Source organism: Poecilia mexicana, unplaced genomic scaffold, assembly GCF_051168715.1.
Source record: "Poecilia mexicana isolate PSO_F unplaced genomic scaffold, ASM5116871v1 scaffold_5, whole genome shotgun sequence".
In the NCBI taxonomy this organism is placed as follows: domain Eukaryota; kingdom Metazoa; phylum Chordata; class Actinopteri; order Cyprinodontiformes; family Poeciliidae; genus Poecilia; species Poecilia mexicana.
In genome coordinates, this window is record NW_028263374.1 from 10,757,650 (window position 1) to 10,776,180 (window position 18,531).

Here is an 18,531-nt window from a genome sequence, read left to right on the forward strand (position 1 = left end):
ATTGTAATACAATGTTACTAATGTTATCACTGCATTTGGTAGTGATTTGAAAACAAAACCTGTTCCAGTTTGTAGAAAGAAAGCGCCACATAATGTGAGTTTTAGACTGCATAACCAATTTTAACAAAACAAAAACGGTGTAAACAGCAGGTATTTTATAAAATAATCCCAAATTGCACTTTCTACAATGTCTCTGATTCACCATTGGCTCAACATAAGAAATGCAACAGGTGTAATCGTGGACACATTTGTGTGTTGTGGCTCTTGAGACGACGACTTGAATGAACTTTGCTTCCCAGCTTGCCGTTGTCCTTCTGGTTTGTGCGTATTTTTTGTAACCCACTTTTGGCTTCCACTCTGTTTTCCACTATTGTACTAAATTAAATTATTTGCAGCATTAAAACCAACATCAATATGTTACTGTTTGAGATCTGAATGGCATTACTTCACAAATTACACACGACACAAAAGTTATTCTGTTTTATTCTAACCGTACAAAGAGCTGAATGAAATGTCACAGAAGAGTGGGTGTGCAGACAGAAAGTGAATTGTATTGTAGATTTAGAAGGAAACCTCAGATCCTAATCCAACTTTTCCTGTTTACGTCTTCAGATCGCACCTGTAAGATGTGGAATCTAGTCACAGGTCAGGAGATCGCCACCCTCAAAGGCCACCCAAACAACGTGGTGTCGGTAAAATATTGCCCCTCTTCTGGTCTGGCCTTCAGCGTCTCCACCTCATACATCAAGGTGTGGGACATCCGTGACTCCGCCAAGTGCATACGCACGCTCACGTAAGCTTGTTTCCCAAATCGACCAGATTGCAGAGTTTTGAGATTGCTGAAACATTTCAGTAAAAGATGATTCATAAATATGCTCTTTTCCCCCCTTCAGCGATGTGCTTCAGGTTGCATTAAAGTGACAAATTAAACTGAAGTGCTTTTAGAGAAAATCACGGCGGCCTCTTCCTACATTTGATTGTTTTTGCTTTTTTCTTTTACACTGCTTGACCTCTCTTTACCCCCTGACAGGTCGTCAGGGCAGGTGGTTACAGGAGACGCGTGTGCTGGCACAACCACCCGGACAATCACCTTTGCTCAGGGCGAGTGTCAGATCAACCAGATAGCGATCAACCCGTCAGGATCTGTGCTGTATGCTGCTGCTGGAAATATTGTTCGCATGTGGGACCTTAACAGGTACATTTGTAACAAGTCATTTACGTAGCATTTTTCTTCTTTGGTTACTTATGTAGGCAATCGGTCACTTAGATATCCACTGTTTATCTGTTGACATTTATGTCTATGTTAAGTCTTTAAAAAGAAGAGAGATTTTGATCTCTCTTCTTGTAATCTTGATTTGTACGAAATTCGCATTTGTTTGAGCAACCGTCCATCAATCACTTTCTCCAACTCTCATCTATCAATTCACCCAAAATCCACAGATCTGTCAATTTTTCTTTGTTTGTTTGTCTGGCATTCTTCCAATTGTTTTGTCCATTTATCTGTCTATGATTCATCTTTATATCCAATATTAACTATATCATTAAGCTGCCAATCCGCCCATAGTTCACCTGTCAGTTTGTCCAAAATTTACCCATCTGGCAATTTGTCCACCCGTCTGTTCGTTTGTCCACCGTTCATTTTGTCCGTCCGTCCATCGGTATGTCCATCCAACGTCCGCCATTTGTCCTTCCCTTTGCTTGTCTGTCCAACATCTATCTGATTATTTTGTCATCCATCCATTTGTATATTTATCCTTTATCCATCCCTCTCTTCTGTCACTCATCCATTTAACATGGGGAAAAGTACAGACATCTCAAAATGTGTTGGAACCAGTCAGTGTTTCCTACAGTCAGTTTTTGACATGTTTTAGTAAGGCCTCATTTTCTTGAGTTTTTTTTTTTTTTACGCCTTAAAAGAGAAGTGATCAACAGATTGGAGCAGACAGTTTGCGCTGAGGGGCTCCAAGGTATTTAATGATGCATGAGAAACCCCCCCAAGAAATGAAAAATGAACAAATTAGGCATTTCTTCCTTCTCTGCCAGAGGCATCAGTGTGTGGCAATAGTTCAACTTTACGCAAGAGAGGGAAGGTGTCTTCATTTGGTGACACAGATGGCTTGAAAATCAGATTTCATTTTCTGTAATGAATGTCACAGATCTTTGTTTCGTCTCCTCCTAAGTGTGGGTGTCTCTTTGTGCAGGATGCAGGCAACAGGCAAACTCTCAGGCCACATCGGTTCTGTCATGTGTCTGACAGTGGGACAGTCTCTGCTGGGCAAAGACCAGGTCATCACTGGCTCCAAAGACCATTACGTCAAGGTACAGCTCACAAGTATGAATACAGTACTCTGGAAAAGTATTCATACACTCTTGACTTTTCTTACATTTTGTCACTTAGTTTTTATAATTTGAAAATGCAAATTTTATTTGGATTTTATTAATTGGGAAGTATAAAAAAAAAAGGATGCAAGTTGTTTTCTTTGTACATAAAAACCTTGTGGCCTTCATTTGTATTCAGCTCTGTTAGTCAAGACTTGGAACTGCATTAATTTGCTGCAATTATAACCTGTTAACTTTTGAGGCATGTTGCTATGGAGAGCATTTCAGTTTTCAGGTCTTGTCACAGATTGTTAGTTGGTTTTAGATCAGGCCATTGACGGGGCCATTTAAAGACTATTATATTTTGAGCCAAACCATTCAGTTACCTCTGGCTGTGTATTTATTGCCGAAAGGAAACTTGCACCTCAGTTTGACGTCTGTTGAAGCCTCCACTAGATTTTCCTCCAGGATTTCACAGTATTTAGCCCCACATATTGTCCCATCTACTCTGACCAGCTACCCTATTTCCTGCTGAAGAAAAGTTATCCCTTCATCATGTTTGACCATTTGGAATGTTTTGCTATGTATTGACTGAAAAGTTGTTTTTTTTTTTTTATCTGACCAGAGCACCTTCTTTTTAATCAAGACTTCTTATGACTTTATTTCAAGTCATAAGAAATACAGTCAGAACTACTAGTTATCCCGCCTAGATTTTTCTCACCTGAGCTACGGATCTTTGCAGCTCCTCCAGAGTTAGCGTTGGTGTTCCAGCTGTTTTCAATGGTACAATATTTTTTTCTAACATACCCCTATTAAAACATCTTCACAGCTTAATTCTGGACCCGTCTGCAGTCTCCATAAATCTGTTTATTCAGCAGTGTTGTTTAACAAACCTTAGAGTATGAAGGCTGAATATAGGCAAAGGACACAAACTTGTTGTGTAGTTTGTGGTTGTACAGTGACAAATTTTGAAATTGGTGGTATGACAGCTTTAATTTTGAAAGGTATTGTATTAACAATCTAAGTGCACAAAATAATTCTCGTTTATTTTTTTTCTCTTGAGATATTTGACGTGGCAGAAGGAACTCTGGGTAATGTGGGTCCGGCTCATAACTTCGAGCCTCCGCACTACGACGGCATTGAATGTTTGGCCGTGCAGGGAGACGTGCTGTTCAGCGGCTCGCGAGACAACGGCATCAAGAAGTGGGAGCTGGAGCAGCAGGAGCTCACACAGGTTTGTGTTGTTTTGCATGTGTGAGGAGTGCAGCGTACAAAACATGCATTTGCCATGTTTAATACATGTCAACAGCTGCAAAGTGATTCTCGAGCAGAGCGCTACATGATCCTAGGGTATTGTCTCCTGCCGACACTGAAGAAGGTTCACTGGGTTGAGTTAGCAGGAGGAGGGATGTTTTGTTATCACGGGGATAATAATTCACACATTTGAATTAGAGGAGTACTTTCTTGATGAAACATGGGATGAGTCTGCAAGTTGAACAATGAGCAAGTCTTGAAGGCAATTAAATCCTGATCTCTTGACCCTCATAATTGCAGGGCAATGTCCAGCCTGCTCCATACAGTGTGTGCTGCAATTAATGTGCTAACAAGGTAGATAGCTGCAGTAAGATCTCCCTTATTGGTTATAATAGTGAAGAACTGCATCACTACATAAGCATAAGCTCTTGATCGGTGGAGCAACTCTTTAAGTGACGCAACTGTGCTCCATCTTCCTGACTAGCAGAACTCTGTAAAACTCTGCACCTCATCATTTAGGTTGAAAGCTTAGAAATATTTACCCTTTTATAGTTTAACTCCCTGCAAGCTGCTCAGAGCTTATCTGCATGTGGCGACATCAGGGCATAATTTCTGTATCTTAGGATGAGGGAACATGCTTATATATATAGATGTATAGATGAAATCTCTCCATTTCTTTGAGATGTACTTGCTGGTATTTTTAGCATGCTAATAAAAACTTTCTAGGTTAGCCTCTAGCATTACAAGGAAAACTGTAAGTGTATCATTAATAATTAAGATTAGCCATTATTAGCTTAAATAAATCAAAGAAAACATTTTTTCACATTAAATTCTTAACTGTTCAGATGAGAATTTTTCTTTTGCTATTAATGTTAAATTTGTTTTACTCTTTGAGTGAAGAGCAACTTGGACGTTAGTTTATCATAGCATAATAGAAATTTATTGATAAAAGGTAGTATTTAACTGTAGAGAAAATCAAAATGAAGAATATACTATGAATAAAATGTTTATTGGTATAACTTGAATTGCTTTAAATCTACCATACTGAAGTTAAGCTAACTACATCTTTTAACATTGTTTGCTCATTACTGGTACCAATATATGATAAAAAAAAAGGCCCTAAAAGACAAGTTTTTGTCGTTTTCTGTCTTGCCAGATGTTTCTCGTTTTCATGATTTTAAAAGATTTACAAAACGTCGTTAGAAAAATAAATAATTCCATCAGCTGACTCGTTATAAGCCTTCAAAGATTTGTTTGATAAGAAAAGTCATGAAATGCACAACTTTTTTTTCTTGGTCGTTGTCCAGTTTGCATATTCGGAGACGTGCATTCTATGCAGACACTCCTAAAAATGACTTAGTTCTTATTTAAACGGTCTCTGTAAAAACCATGGAGAACTGAGCAGCCAGTTGGAAGCTCAGCTGGTGGCCAGCTTCCTGCTACCCAAGCGCTCCCTTCATGTCTCTCTTACCCGCAGTGTAGAGGTAGCCGGCAGTGTGTGTGTGTGATGTCATGTGTAATGTGGCAGGAAAGTGGCGTGTCAACAGCGGGGAGCTCGGAGCCCGCTCACACTTCAGCCACAGGTAGCGGTGGAGGAGCGCGCTTTGTTCCTGCGATTCTCCACCGTCTCCTGTGTATCCTCTGCTGTCTGCGTTTGTTAATAATGCATAATCGTACCAGCTTGTGGGCGGATGTGGTTTTACTCATTTGCATGCACATCACTTTCCCCAGTTTGTTTTGCATAACTTCTGTTTCGCCTTTTGTTTATTCAAACAGACAAAGCCAAATCACAGGACGTAATTATTCCTTTCCAGAGCTGGAATTAAATCAGCTTTCTCTTTGCTGCGGACTGTAGCTTATGACCTTAACCGCATTTGTGAAGCAGCCAACACCATCCATTTTACAGCCTTCTCCCGACTCAGCGATCTCTGTATAATTATGTAATGGGATCAAATTGTGGCTTTGGGTATAATAATGTAACATATTACAGTGGACTCTGAAACTCTGCCTTCTTCAGGATTATTACTGGGAGCTGCTGTGCCCTGTCCAGCACCATAAAAAGAAGCCTCTGTTGTTCTTTTCCTCGAGGAATATGTGAAGTAATATTCTTATAATTACTCAAGACTGCAGTCTAGTGGATCCCACACTACCCGACATGATAAATGTCCCAATATAGCCTTCCCAAACAGCTGACAGTGTGTGTGCGCGGCTTTGCCGAGTAATAAGTGTTTATGTAACTGTTGTTATTGCTGTGTGGTATTATTCTCTGTAAGGTGTTTAAAAGATTTGACAGATTCTCACCTTTATGTGTAAAGCTACCACAGCGAGTGTTAATGTAGATTTATCAAGTCTCGTTCAGGTCGTTCTGCACCGTTTCTCAACATTTCTGTTTATGCATAATCATGCACCACATATGCTTTCCCCCCCTCCTTGCCAACAATTGATAGTGAAGCCTACGTTGAACTTTCACACATGTTTTAAAATTGTTTAAATGGAATCAAGTTAAATAGATGAAAACAGCAAAAAGTATTCACGCCCCATTTTGTTGTTACAGTCACAAATTTTGGATATTTTGTGTGATATCCCAACACAAACTATGCAGCCCATTTCTAATGCATTCTATTGTTTTATTAAATCAATTCTTTGTATTTGGCTGTTGTCCTATTACCCTTTATATAGACTAGTTACCCAGTTAGACAGAAAAAACATCCCCATAGCATGGTGCTGCAACCACCATGTCTTCTGCAGAAACGGAGGGACGTGTTGCACTTGCAGCAGCCAAAGATCTGCTCAAAGTAAAACCAAAATAGTAGTAATAGTTTGCATTTGGTAACATTTCATGCACTTTTCCATTCAGTTGTGTAAAATAGAGGATTATGCACGTAATCTATGGTTACATGCTCTTGTGAAATTTATATTTACCTGCAGTTGTAATAGGCAAGGAAGGTGCTGCATCAAGATGATCTAACTGTACAGTGTTTTTTTTTATTTATTAGAAAAAGCATGTCTTTACATCTAAAGGCATACAGTGGGTGAAAACTAAACAGGAAAATAAATTACATCTACTGCACAAGTCTCAACCATGACAGATTCTGAGAAATCCTTTAAGTGTATTTTCATTAAAAGCAAATAAAAAACATGTATGAAATCGGCAGTGACAGATGACAGACGTGTAAGAAAAAGAAGGGGATTAATTTAGAAAAGCAGTCTTCCTCGGTGTGTGTTCCTCTGCTCCGAGCTACCTTAATGTGCCGCCCTGGTGGCTGAGATGAATGCAATTATAGAACAACATTAAAACCCCAAACTGTACGAGTCATAAAAGTTTAATAAAGCCCTGCATAAAATTTAAATTGCTCTCTCTGTGTTTGCTCTGTGTTTTAGAGGGAAAAGGGCGAACTGATTTTGTTTGAGATCTTACCTCTGCAGTGATTTATCACAGTCTTGGGTTAAAAAAAAAAAAAAAACTATATCCAATCAGAGGCTTTTTGTTTGATGTTTCTGTGGGCAAAAAAAAAAAACAGCCTTACGAAATAAAATAGCAAAGACCATTTGAGGGCAAAGATTTAACTTATACAAACCCCCATGAATTGCATTGTTAAGTAAAACTAAGATGCTTTTGGCTCACCCTGAGAAATAAAGGACTCCGAGCTTCACAGGTCCCCACCTTCATCACGCGTTGCTGCAGAACAGACCTTCATGTTGATGTGAACAGATCATTCCTTGCTCATGAATTCTGTTTGAAGCCATTGTAAAACACACTGTGAATAGACACCGTCTAAGAATAGCCGTAGCACAGTCTAAAAGCGGGTCTCTAAAAAACTTGTACTTTTATGTTGCCTGGCAACGACGAAGTGCACTTTTAATTCAAGGAATATGTTGTTGTTCCCAAGACACTTCGTTTTTGCTCCATTATAAATGAAACGCGGGGACGTGTATGTGTGTCTGCTGTTATTTAAAGAATGCAGCAACCCAAATGTCGAGTGTATCCTGCTGGATTATTGAATCGAATGTTAGATTTCTTTATTCAGCTCCTAACGCAGGTCTGCTCTGACTTCACAGCAAATCCCGAATGCCCACAAGGACTGGGTGTGCGCTCTGGCCTACGTACCCGGCCGGCCCATGTTGCTGAGCGCCTGTCGGGGCGGCATGCTCAAGGTGTGGAATGTGGAAAACTTTACGCCCATAGGAGAGGTCAGAGGTCATGACAGCCCCATTAATGCCATATGCACCAACTCCAGGCATATCTTTACAGCCTCCAGGTATGTTTAAAGAAATATATTGTGTCCTTTTACAGCTCTATGTAGTTTCTTGCAAATATGTTCACAGCTATTGGAACTTTTTTTTCACTTTTTACCCATTATATAGCCACACACTTCAAAGCTTTAATTATGATATATTTTTTGTGGGGGGGGGATCAGGGGTTACGTTACAAACCGACACTCCAAAATGAGCTTCAAGTTTGCTGTTGTAATGTCACTAAATGTAAACCAGTGATTACTTTTGCAAGGGACTGTATGTTCGAAATGACCCTCAACCAGTACTTCCTTGTTTCCAGTTTGTTCATGCACGTAAAATGATTTGTAGGTAGTCCTTTATTGAAGTCTTCTGGACATGATTTAATTAGAGCTTTGGAGTTACAAATGCCAAATGACATAAAGTTCAAATTGTCATCAATATAAAATGTTAAGATCAGAAGTAAAAAGATTGCCCTTTACCTAAAGAGTAATCTTTCTGAGGAAGACTGAATCATTTCGAGAGCTAACAAGCAGCTCAGCCCAGAGTTGGTGAGAGTGTTGAACTGCAGCTTTGATTTCATAATATTGTGAAACAAAGATGGTGCTGGTTTAGCTGTCTGGGTCTTCTCCTCGCTGTCTTCTTTCATCACATCTTAAACTTTATTAATCATCTCCTGTTGTTCTCTTGCTCCATCGCCATCCTCACTGCAACCAACTGTTTCCTCCGCACTTTGCTTTTCTCCTTTCACCTCCAACTCCTCCTCCTCCTCCTCCCGTGGACCCCAGTGACTGCAGGGTGAAGTTGTGGAACTATGTGCCAGGCTTGACCCCATGTCTTCCTCGTCGGGTCCTGGCCATCAAGGGCAGAGCCACCAGTCTCCCCTGATTGTGTCCTCTGCACACCGAACCTCCTTTCCTCTGGTATTCTCTTAGCCGATCATTCTTCTCTTCCTGTTGTTTGTATTTCCCCAACTTTGAAATTTCTTCAGCTTTGTACCTGAAATCCACCCTTTTAATTCTTTTTCTTTGTCTTTCTGCCCTGTTTTTCATTTTGTGCTCTTTTCGTTTTTGGTTTCTTTTAAAATCCTTCTCTGTTTGGCTTTAAAGAATCTTTCCTTTTACTTTTGTAGTTATGTTATGTAGGTCAGTTGCCACATCAAGGACAACAGGGTATAACGATCTCAATCCAATTTGTTGCATGTACACAAATAATTGTTTATATGCTGTGGATGTATCGCTCTGTTTCATAGTCGACTTTTAGCAAAGTAACGAGTTTAGTGTCGGGTAGAAATTTAAAGGCAGCAGATCAAAATATTGCCAAAATCAGTCACTCCTACCATTTTCCCCTTTGCTCTTGGATAGATTTCTGTTCACATGGCCACATGCAGTCACAAAAATTCAAGTTGCTTGTGGTTGTTAATAAAATTTCATGAAATGGACCCTTGCAGACCCGTACAGAGAGCCATGCAAACACCGCGGTCAAGCAGATGGGGAACAGTGCTCTCATCATCTGTGTAACCCCAGCAGCACGCTGTAGTCTCTCACTCCCCGCAGGGTTTTTTTTTTTGTTTTTTTTTTTTACTGCTGCATTGATCTCTCATACACAGAGCAACATGCTCAATACCTCGCTGCCTCACCCGCGGCTCGCATCAGACAGAGTTTTGTGACAGCGCCCCAATGAGCAGCTGTTGTAACGGCATGATGTCCAGGTGTTGGATCTGGTTTGAACGCTGCAGTGTGAAAGGGAACCAAACTAAATGAACTTGTGAGAGTTGCCCAATCAAAGCTTCCTGGACAAATCCAGGGTGACAGCGGCCCAGGTTTTCAGTTCATCTGGAAGTTAATGTTTCCCCTTCTGCTCGCACACGCTAGCTTTGGAGAAGCTTTCAGATGCAAACCAGCAGAAGGCTCTTATAACAGAATCCAGTTATAAACCAAAAGTCTGTATTGTTTGGTTTAAAGTGAACAAAGAGGCACATGTTTTTGCAAATTAGCTAAAGTTTGATTTAAAGTTTTTCAGTTAAAATTTGCATTCACTCCCTTATAGAGGGCATTTAATTATGACATGGATGAACTGTTCTCTCTTGAAGTTCATTGTGTTACTGAGTTCAAACTTCTCCAAAGGAACTAATGACGGACTTTACCTTATTTACGTGAAGATGGTGGATGTGTATGTGCCAAAGCGGAACAAGAAGATGAAACTACGCCATGTTGTTTGAGTTTTCATGACAATGCAGGCTGGCTTTTCGGTGAAGAGTTACTGACTTTGTGAAACATGTTTTTTAATTATGTGTGTGTTGAGCGTGTTACATTAGTGAAGTGCACTTTGAGGTGTTCGTCTGTTGTTTTTTTCCTCCGTTTGTTTTGCTCTCCTTGCTTTTATTACTTCGCTCATCGTCCCTCCCCTCTCCCTCTCTTCCTCTCCAGCGACAAGACGGTGAAGATCTGGCTGTCAAAGGTGTGGAGGAAGAGGTGAGAAGCAAAGTGACTGTGTATCCTCTGTCAGCCATCTTGCTGCAACAGCAGCCGCTTCCAGCGACACGATGTGACGCCTCAGTCGCAGTTTCCAAGGCAATCAAGGTGTGGATCATGCAGAAAAACGGTGGACCGGAAAGTCAAAAAATATTGCCTTTCAGAAATTTTTTTTTTTTTTTTTTACTGCCAACTTTCAAAGTGCCATTCTGCTGTGGTGCTACTTGGAGATAAATGTTGTCAGCCTGGTGAAGCCTCCGCCAAGCAAAACAATTTCTCACCTGACACGAAAACAACCACCTGCAGCCTGGTACTAAATGAAAGTGTCCTTCTGTTCTTTCACCAAGGTTTCAGGCAAGTGAGAGATGAATCTGCTCATGTATCTGCTGGACTGCAGTATTAGGGACCGTCTCACAAACATTTGGGCTGCATAGATATTGAGCACATTGGATAATTGCATTAAACGGTCACGGCAGTGGATTGGTGGACTGCTGCTCAAAACGTCACTGGAAAATGACAGACTACCACTAATTGGTATCCAGTTTTAGCAGGTGTATGACTGATTGTTTTGTCATGTTTGTGTTTTTTTTGTTATCATAATTTCTAATTTATTGTTTTTCCTACCTCACTCGTTTTGAACTCTGACCTGAGGTGTGTAAAAAAACAAACAAAAAACAAACAAACATTTTTTACAGGTCTTTGTGCGGAAACACTTGGTGCTTTATGTTTCTAAGTCATTCATTTAATCACTATCACTGTGTGGATGGGTCCTGTGTGGGGCCCCCCTGGCAATCACACCGTCTGGTTGCAGAACAGATATGGATGTTGGCGTCGGTCCAGCAGGACCATGACCGAATCTTATTATCTGTTCTGGAAAAAGCAAACTGCAGCCAAAGTAAGAAAAAAGACGTGCAGTTTGCTGACAACATGAGCGCTCCTCGCGGACATGTGTGGCAGGTATTACACCGCGGCCAAAATGTCGGATCGCAACGCTGTCAATCTGCAGCACGGGAGCCGTTTTTGCCATTTATCATTCGAAAGCCCACTCCAACACTTTCTGTCTCTGCCTGTTCCTTTTTTTTTTTTTTTTTAAGGTTGCGCTTCGCACTGACCTAACTTTGGAGTCCACCTTCTTTCCAGCTTCTAAACTTCTCCCAGAAGCCAATTTAATTAGAGCTCGGCTCTTCCAGCTGCTTTTCAGGCAAGATTTCTTGCGTGAAAGTAGGTCATCACTGAGAGGGATTCTTTTCTTTTCCCCTCTCTTATTTTTTTTTTTGGATTCCCAGTTTTCTTCCACCCACCATTTAGCTGCTACACTTTCAAGCAGGAATAAACTTCCTGCGCCTGTGCACTGATGTACAAATCTGTTTATGTGGCAGATTAGGCGTGTGGGCAACACGCACATATGCACATGCCACGGATAAATAAACAGTCTGAGAGGATGTTTCGGCTATCCATCTTGTTTGATGCGACTTGGCATCTTTCACTGTGTTGATTTAGAGTCTCCATAATAACAGAGACTTACAGTCTTAGGGGCTGCAGCATGCTCTAAAAGTCGACTCCATTGCCTTTTTGTTGCCCGACACCTCCTAATACTGAAAATAGCTCCAACTAATTCCATTATATCCTACCTTTTGCTAAACACTCCAAAAAAAAAAAAAAAAAAAAAAAGCTGGGATAAATTTCAAGCTTCCTGCCACTCATATGTCTTACTGCTTGATTTAAAAAAAAAACCAACAAAACAAAACAAACAAACAAAAAAAAACAGTTTATGTCTGCTAGTCATGTTCTGCTTAGCAATATCTGTTTTGAGAAACCATGTTTTTGCTCATTTGGTGCACTTTTCCTCGCAGAAGACCCAGAGTCGAACAGTATGTAGTTAAATTACGAGTGATGCTTGGATCAGAAAACCGAGTTCAGAGGAGAAGTAAGTAGGAAAAAAAAACAAACAAGTTTCCTGTTAAACGTCCTGCTGCTGCTTCATGTGTCCAACATGAATCTGAAGCTGCTTAAACTCGCCAAAAGCAATTTTCTTGGTTGTAGTGTTCTGCTTAGGGGATAAAAACATGATGATTCGGTAACACTTTATTTGAAGGGGGGTGAATAAAACTGACATGACACTGTCATAAAAACCTGTCATGAACATGAATAAGCCTTCATGAATATTTATGACTGTTGTCATAAAGCGTCATTCGGTAAATTATGACACTTTTAATACAAAGTTGACATTATTCAAAATGTCTTTGTTATGACAACTTGACATTAACCAAGAAATCATTATTGATATAAATTTGTTATAAAAGTATTATTGATTGAACTTTAAAAATCAGGTAACTTTATGTTATTAAAGGTAAAGTTTAAACAGTAATGATTTCTTGGTTAATGTCAAGTTGTCATAACAGACATTTTGGATAATGTCAACTTTGTATTAAAAGTGTCATAATTAACCGAATGACGCTTTATGACAACAGTCATAAATATTCATGAAGGCTTATTCATGTTCATGACAGGTGTTATGTCATGTTTATGACAGTGTCATGACAGTCTTATTCACCCCCCTTCAAATAAAGTGTTACCGATGACGCTAACAAAGCGTGGTCTTGAATAATATTTAGAAACTCAGGTATATGTTGAAGGATGATTTCAAACTTTAGTCATAATGTGACCCTGCGAACTAGCTTTTTCTACCAACCAAATGCCTTGTTTGTGAGAATATTATTATTTTGAACAGAAATGGTACTGTCGGTGTTTCATACATAAACTTTGTGAAATCCTCATTTTCCATGTTTCACTCTTCCATTTGATGCCCTTTACTTCTTATCTATGTACTGTGCCAGTTTTACACAGCACCTTCCCAAACTGGCCAAAACTGAATGCCTTGAATATGTGCACTGATATATATTGTTTTTTTTTTTTGTTTGTTTGTTTGTTGTTGTTTTTTTTTTTTTACCATAATGACATCTTTAAAATGTGTACAGTATGTAATATATGTAAGTATCTGTCCTGTAAAGCTGGAGTGACTGGTACAACAATGTGGTCGTTAGCAGGGTAATGAACTTCCACAGAGGAAAAGAGTAGGAAACCTTGACCATCAATCTGTTGAGCCCTTCACTGCGTTTTTCTGTGCCAATTAGCCTAACTGACCCTGCTCACCATCAGTCCAGGTTCAGAGTGATAGCAGTGAAAATACAAGGTTATCTCTTTCTTTTTCCAGTTTTTTTAGACTTCTGCTCGTTTTTAGAGGCTTTGTAGTTCCACAGCTTCAGATAATCTGCTGCCCATCGCTTGTACATTTGCTAAAGGGTTTGTGATGTCAGTAGTGCCGACTCGTTGATTTAACCTCTTCAAACATCGCTGTTCAGTGGGTGACTGTGTTGTCTGTATGTTGCTGATCTAAGTGATTATTTATTATCATTGACATGGTTATTTTTTCCTGGACTCTGAACAGCATGCCAAGAATAAGAGTTACTCAGACCATGCAAAGAGTTTACGTGGTGCATCTTAATAGATTTAAATATTATTGAAAGGTGAAACTTGTGTACTCAAAGGATTTGTTACAGGTTTATCTATTCATTTTGGTGATTGTACTCTTCAGTCTTTTGAATATGGTGTGGATTTTTTTTCTCACAAAGCTTGTCAGAAAATTAGATATTTTAATTTTAAAGCCAATAATGAAAAAGGATGAAACAGTTATGGTCATAAGACTGCATATTTGAGAGTTGTCCAGCAGACAGTCATGGACAGCCTCAATAAGGACCTTAAGCCCTGAAAGGTCATTTTTAAAGGAACTGGCTGTTTACAGAGTGCTGCATCATTAAGAGTCTTGAGTAAAAAAAAAAAAAAAAGAAAACTGCAGCTTCAACATGGTTGTACAGCAAAGTTCATAACAGATTCACAGAATGATACATCAAGAGTTTTACTTTTACAAATTATTACGAAACAAAACCTTTTTGAATATATTCTAAGCTATTGAGATGCACCTTTTACTGTTTTCTATGGACCCCAAGCTCTGACACTTCTGACTATTCAGCACCTCCCCATTACTCGATGTGTAAATAATTGTACCATATGATTTGTTTTTTTAAGCATCATAGCATTGAATTTGAGTTTAACTGACTTCTTTCAGATCAGTTGGTCTCAGATTGATCTCTGCAATTTAGGATTTACGAGCACTTTGGGAAAACACACTTGCTGCAAACACTTTACACCCTGTTTTGTAGATGTAGATGAAGCCATGTTTTTATCTTGCCTTATAAAAAAAAATGCAGACAATGTCCTAAAAAAAAAAGCACACCTGTTTAAATCTACTGTAGGTTTAGAAGTAAGTTATCATATTATGTCTAAGAAATATTATATGATGAAAAAAGGTAGTCCTTGCTTTCAGATTTGCTTTTTAATCCCATTTTAGGGCATAACACAACTTTATAGATGACCAGGAGACTTTATCTTCTTTTTCTTAGTTGTGTCTTGATATTCAAGTTCAGTTGTCAATAATGACCACAAACCACGTTAAACTGTCTACTACGCAGTCAGGAATGTATGCTAATCTTGCTAAGGGTTCTGATTCATGCAATACAAAATAGGCAACTTCTCAAGAATGCTGGAAATATCTTAAAACGTTAGAATGAGGTAAAAAAAACATCAGTGGAACAGTCTACCTCACTAGCTGCATACCGCAAAGCAAAGTGCTTAAATGTCTGGTGAAAAAAAAAAAAAGAAAAAAGCTTGGGAATTGATGAAAGAAACATTGTAATGTAATTTATCTAACTGTCAAGTAAAATGTCATCCTTGGTAGATCATGCAAATTTATCCAAATCGCTGGTATTTTGAAAAAAAAACATTAAGAGATACTTGCTGGAACCTTTTACAGGTTAAGCCTCCCAGAGCATACTGCAATAAGTCTTAAAAAATGAGTCAGAAGTAAGCAGTGGGCGGCTTTGAACGCAGCATGCATTTATTTGTTTAAATGCCCAACACTGGTCGCCCCCCCAGCTCAGTGGTAAACCTCAGCATCCTGATTTATTGTCGGTACACGTGACGAACTCCACTGTCTGGAGAAGCACAGTCATTTTCTAATAATAACACGGAAACACTATGCTGAAAGGTTTGGACAAATACAGATAAACCAAAACAGAATTCTTCTGAAAGGGATATTTAATCTGTTTTAAGGTAGGGTTGTGTTGAACGGTTGACACGGTTTGGAGAAAAAGTGAGAAGTTCTCATGGGGGAAATCAAGCTAAATGCTGCGCAGGCTCAGTAAAGATGTATTCCTTTCATTGTTTGGAATGTCAAAAAAAAAACAATATTCCTATTTTAGATGGCATATTTGTTGTGAGTACACTTTTGCACGTAAAACTTGTTTACGTTGCCGTTCTCCTTGTTATGCTGACTGTGGACTGGAGTTGTTTAAGATGTGCCACTGCTAATCGGCCAAGTCTGTTTAGGTCTGGAATTTGGGCGTTAAGAAGACGTTTTACCTGTTAGTGAAGTTTTAAGAATAAACTGGGGAAGTGTGGGTTTTGTTTGGAGAAATGTTTAGCTCCTTCAGTTTCCATAGCAACACAGATCTAAGATAAAAAATAAATAAATAATAGTGCTAACGTTAGAGATTAATTCCAGAGAGTAGAAGTGAGGTTCTGTAGAGTTATCATGCCTAATGGCTCCTTTACACATCATAACTCCATGAGCTTGTAGAAAAATTATGTAAATCCTGAGTGTTGGATGACTAACAAGCTATATAGATGTGCTCCCCTGTTTTAGCTGACTTTAGCTATTTTAAACGGCTTAAAATGAAAATTTTCATATCAATGTGAAACAATGTTTTGTCTACAACTTCACAGAGACCTAAGTATGATGCAGTTTTTATTTTTTTATTTCAGCTGATCATGGTCTGTGTTACTGACACAAAAACCAAAAGCTTGCTCTTTCCACAGTGACTCTAGCGGACTGGCAAGTCGCTGCGGATCCAGCTGATTAAAACAACCTACAAATCCACAACATAACCTCACGTAGTAATATGAAAGTTACTTGCCTGAAAACGTCACACCAAGCTCAACACTGGCCTTCTGTGAAATTGTAGGAAGCTTTTTTTTTTTTTTTTCCCTCTGGTAAGATAATGTCAGAGAAAATGAAATGCTGTGTCCTGTGACACATTTTTCATTTTTAGTTGTAAATTTGTAACATCAGCTCAAAAAAGGGAAAGTATCGTTTCCAGCAAAGCTCACAATTATATGTTTCTACAAGAAGTAAGAGATGAGTAAAAAAATCAGGACTACCCCGTGCCCGTTAGCTTGATTCTCTCATGATAACTTCAGCCTGGTTTTCAAGGCTTAAGATTAATGTCACTGTTGTCTACTACAGGTAATCCACTGACTACTCAAATACCACTAAGCAACAAACCAACTATCGCTTTAATATTACCCATTGAGTAAAATTACTCTATTTCCAAATGAAATAGGCAATTTCTGTTTTTTTTGCCTTACAGAGTTGTTATTGATAGTTATTTTAAATTTAATATTGATAGCATACAACCTTCCAGACATATTCTAACAAATAATAATAATAGAAAAAAAAAGCAATGTGATATGAGTAGCCAGTGTTTGGATTTTATAGAAAGATCTAATGTTTCACAAAACTGAAGCTTCACTAAAGTTCTTAGCGTTGGCGTTGTGCCTCAGCCAAATCTCCTGACTGCCTGTAAAAACAAAGTATATTAAGGACTTTTGACCAAAACTCATGAATCTGCTTAGATGTGCTTTTTGGGATTGCGGCTTGTCCTTCAGTTCTGTTTTGAGCCAGTAAGTACTTCTGCTTACTTTATCATCCTGGCAGAAAAGGGCTGCGACTTTGCTTGGGGCTGCTGAGGGGATGGAATGGCATTTACACACCATCATGTGGGCTCTTGATCGAGAGAGCACTTGGCTACTCTGCCACACTTCAACACGCATCTTCTCTTACAGCTGCTTTAGTAGATTTCATCCAGGTTCGTGTGTCATGCTAACACAATATCTGTGAAATATGTTAGGATTAAAAAAAAAGAAAAAAAAAGTAGGTTCAGAGGCAAGGTGTGTCTTCTGTTGCACGCACTGAGCCCTCGGTAGTGTAAATGTCTGTACAGTTTTTGTATATGACAATATGCATGTAATGAAGCCATGTACAATTACTTGTGAATAGTGTAAATAAATATTTAAAGAAGAATCCAATAAATGAATTCAAACCAATTTCTGTTTTTTGGACATTTTAATTTTGCATGTTGAATACATTTTTCTTGCTTTTTTGTAACCAGGTATTTAAATACATTGTGTAGCTTTATGCTGTCCAACATAAGTCGGATGTTTCACCAAAATTATTTATATAGAATAAATCTAGGAACAATGTAAATAATAGAATGAAAACATTTAAAGACATTTGAACGGGTATGGTTACATTTATGAAAACATTTCAGTTTTGCTTTGTATCTTTTTTTCCCCCAGAAGCTATATTCTGGAAAATATAGCTTAAATATATGTCTGGAGGCTATATTTCCAGAATATATTTAAGTTGTATTTCTGTGTTCCAATAATTAATGTAAAAGATTTAATATTTTAATCTATGAAAAAACAGAAATATGTAGTGCCATTTTTATGATGATCATTTTTTTTATAATCAGATTAAATGGTTTATTTTATAGTAATTACCTAACTGTGTATTTTACATAACTTGATATGAAAGCTGCTAACAACATAAAATATATCACTTTGGATAAGCAGACAAACCCACCATGAAACACGTCATGTACATATAGGAGGTATTCCTCACCCTGGTGCATTTCTTTCCATTTCAGGGGCAGAAATACAGACTCGAATCCCATCAATCTTCATTTCCTTTGCAAACTCTGATCATTAACTTGTGTCAGGCTGCGCCTGTCTCAGCCACGATGGGGGACGCAAGCACTGTGATATACGACGGCCATTAACGTCTCGGAGGAGGCAAAACCCGTCTGAAGATGCCTGTGACAAATAAACAGCCATGCACAGAGCCAGTCACATCCCAGCTGCATGTGCTCCGACTGCTTTCTCCAAAAAAACAAACTTTTGAAAGTTCACTTGAATGCATCTGAATCTGTCTCTCTCTCCCACACACACACACGCACAGCGTTCCTCCACTCACCCTGTGTGTGCAAGCTGATCCATCAGTGTCTGACAGACAATGCCAATCACCTTGTAACTTCAAAAACCTTTACTCTTAGCGTAGAGGAAGAAAACATATCCA

The 18,531-nt window shown here is 38.8% G+C and overlaps 1 protein-coding gene across 2 annotated transcripts in view; it reads left to right on the plus strand.

The window, feature by feature from the left end:
• The window catches only part of kif21b (kinesin family member 21B), a 67,245-nt gene extending 49,744 nt beyond the window's left edge, over positions 1-17,501 (plus strand). The window contains exons 28-33 of one of the 2 annotated variants that reach the window (XM_014986319.2): positions 613-793; positions 1,031-1,195; positions 2,202-2,319; positions 3,383-3,553; positions 7,633-7,832; positions 10,236-17,501. In XM_014986319.2, the coding sequence (XP_014841805.2) occupies positions 613-793; positions 1,031-1,195; positions 2,202-2,319; positions 3,383-3,553; positions 7,633-7,832; positions 10,236-10,284 (884 nt within the window). In that variant the 3' untranslated portion in view covers positions 10,285-17,501. Of the gene's footprint in view, positions 1-612; positions 794-1,030; positions 1,196-2,201; positions 2,320-3,382; positions 3,554-7,632; positions 7,833-8,594; positions 9,853-10,235 lie in introns of those variants that run through there. The other variant, XM_088005509.1, reaches the window with a different exon arrangement.
• The last annotated feature ends 1,030 nt before the right edge of the window (positions 17,502-18,531 follow it).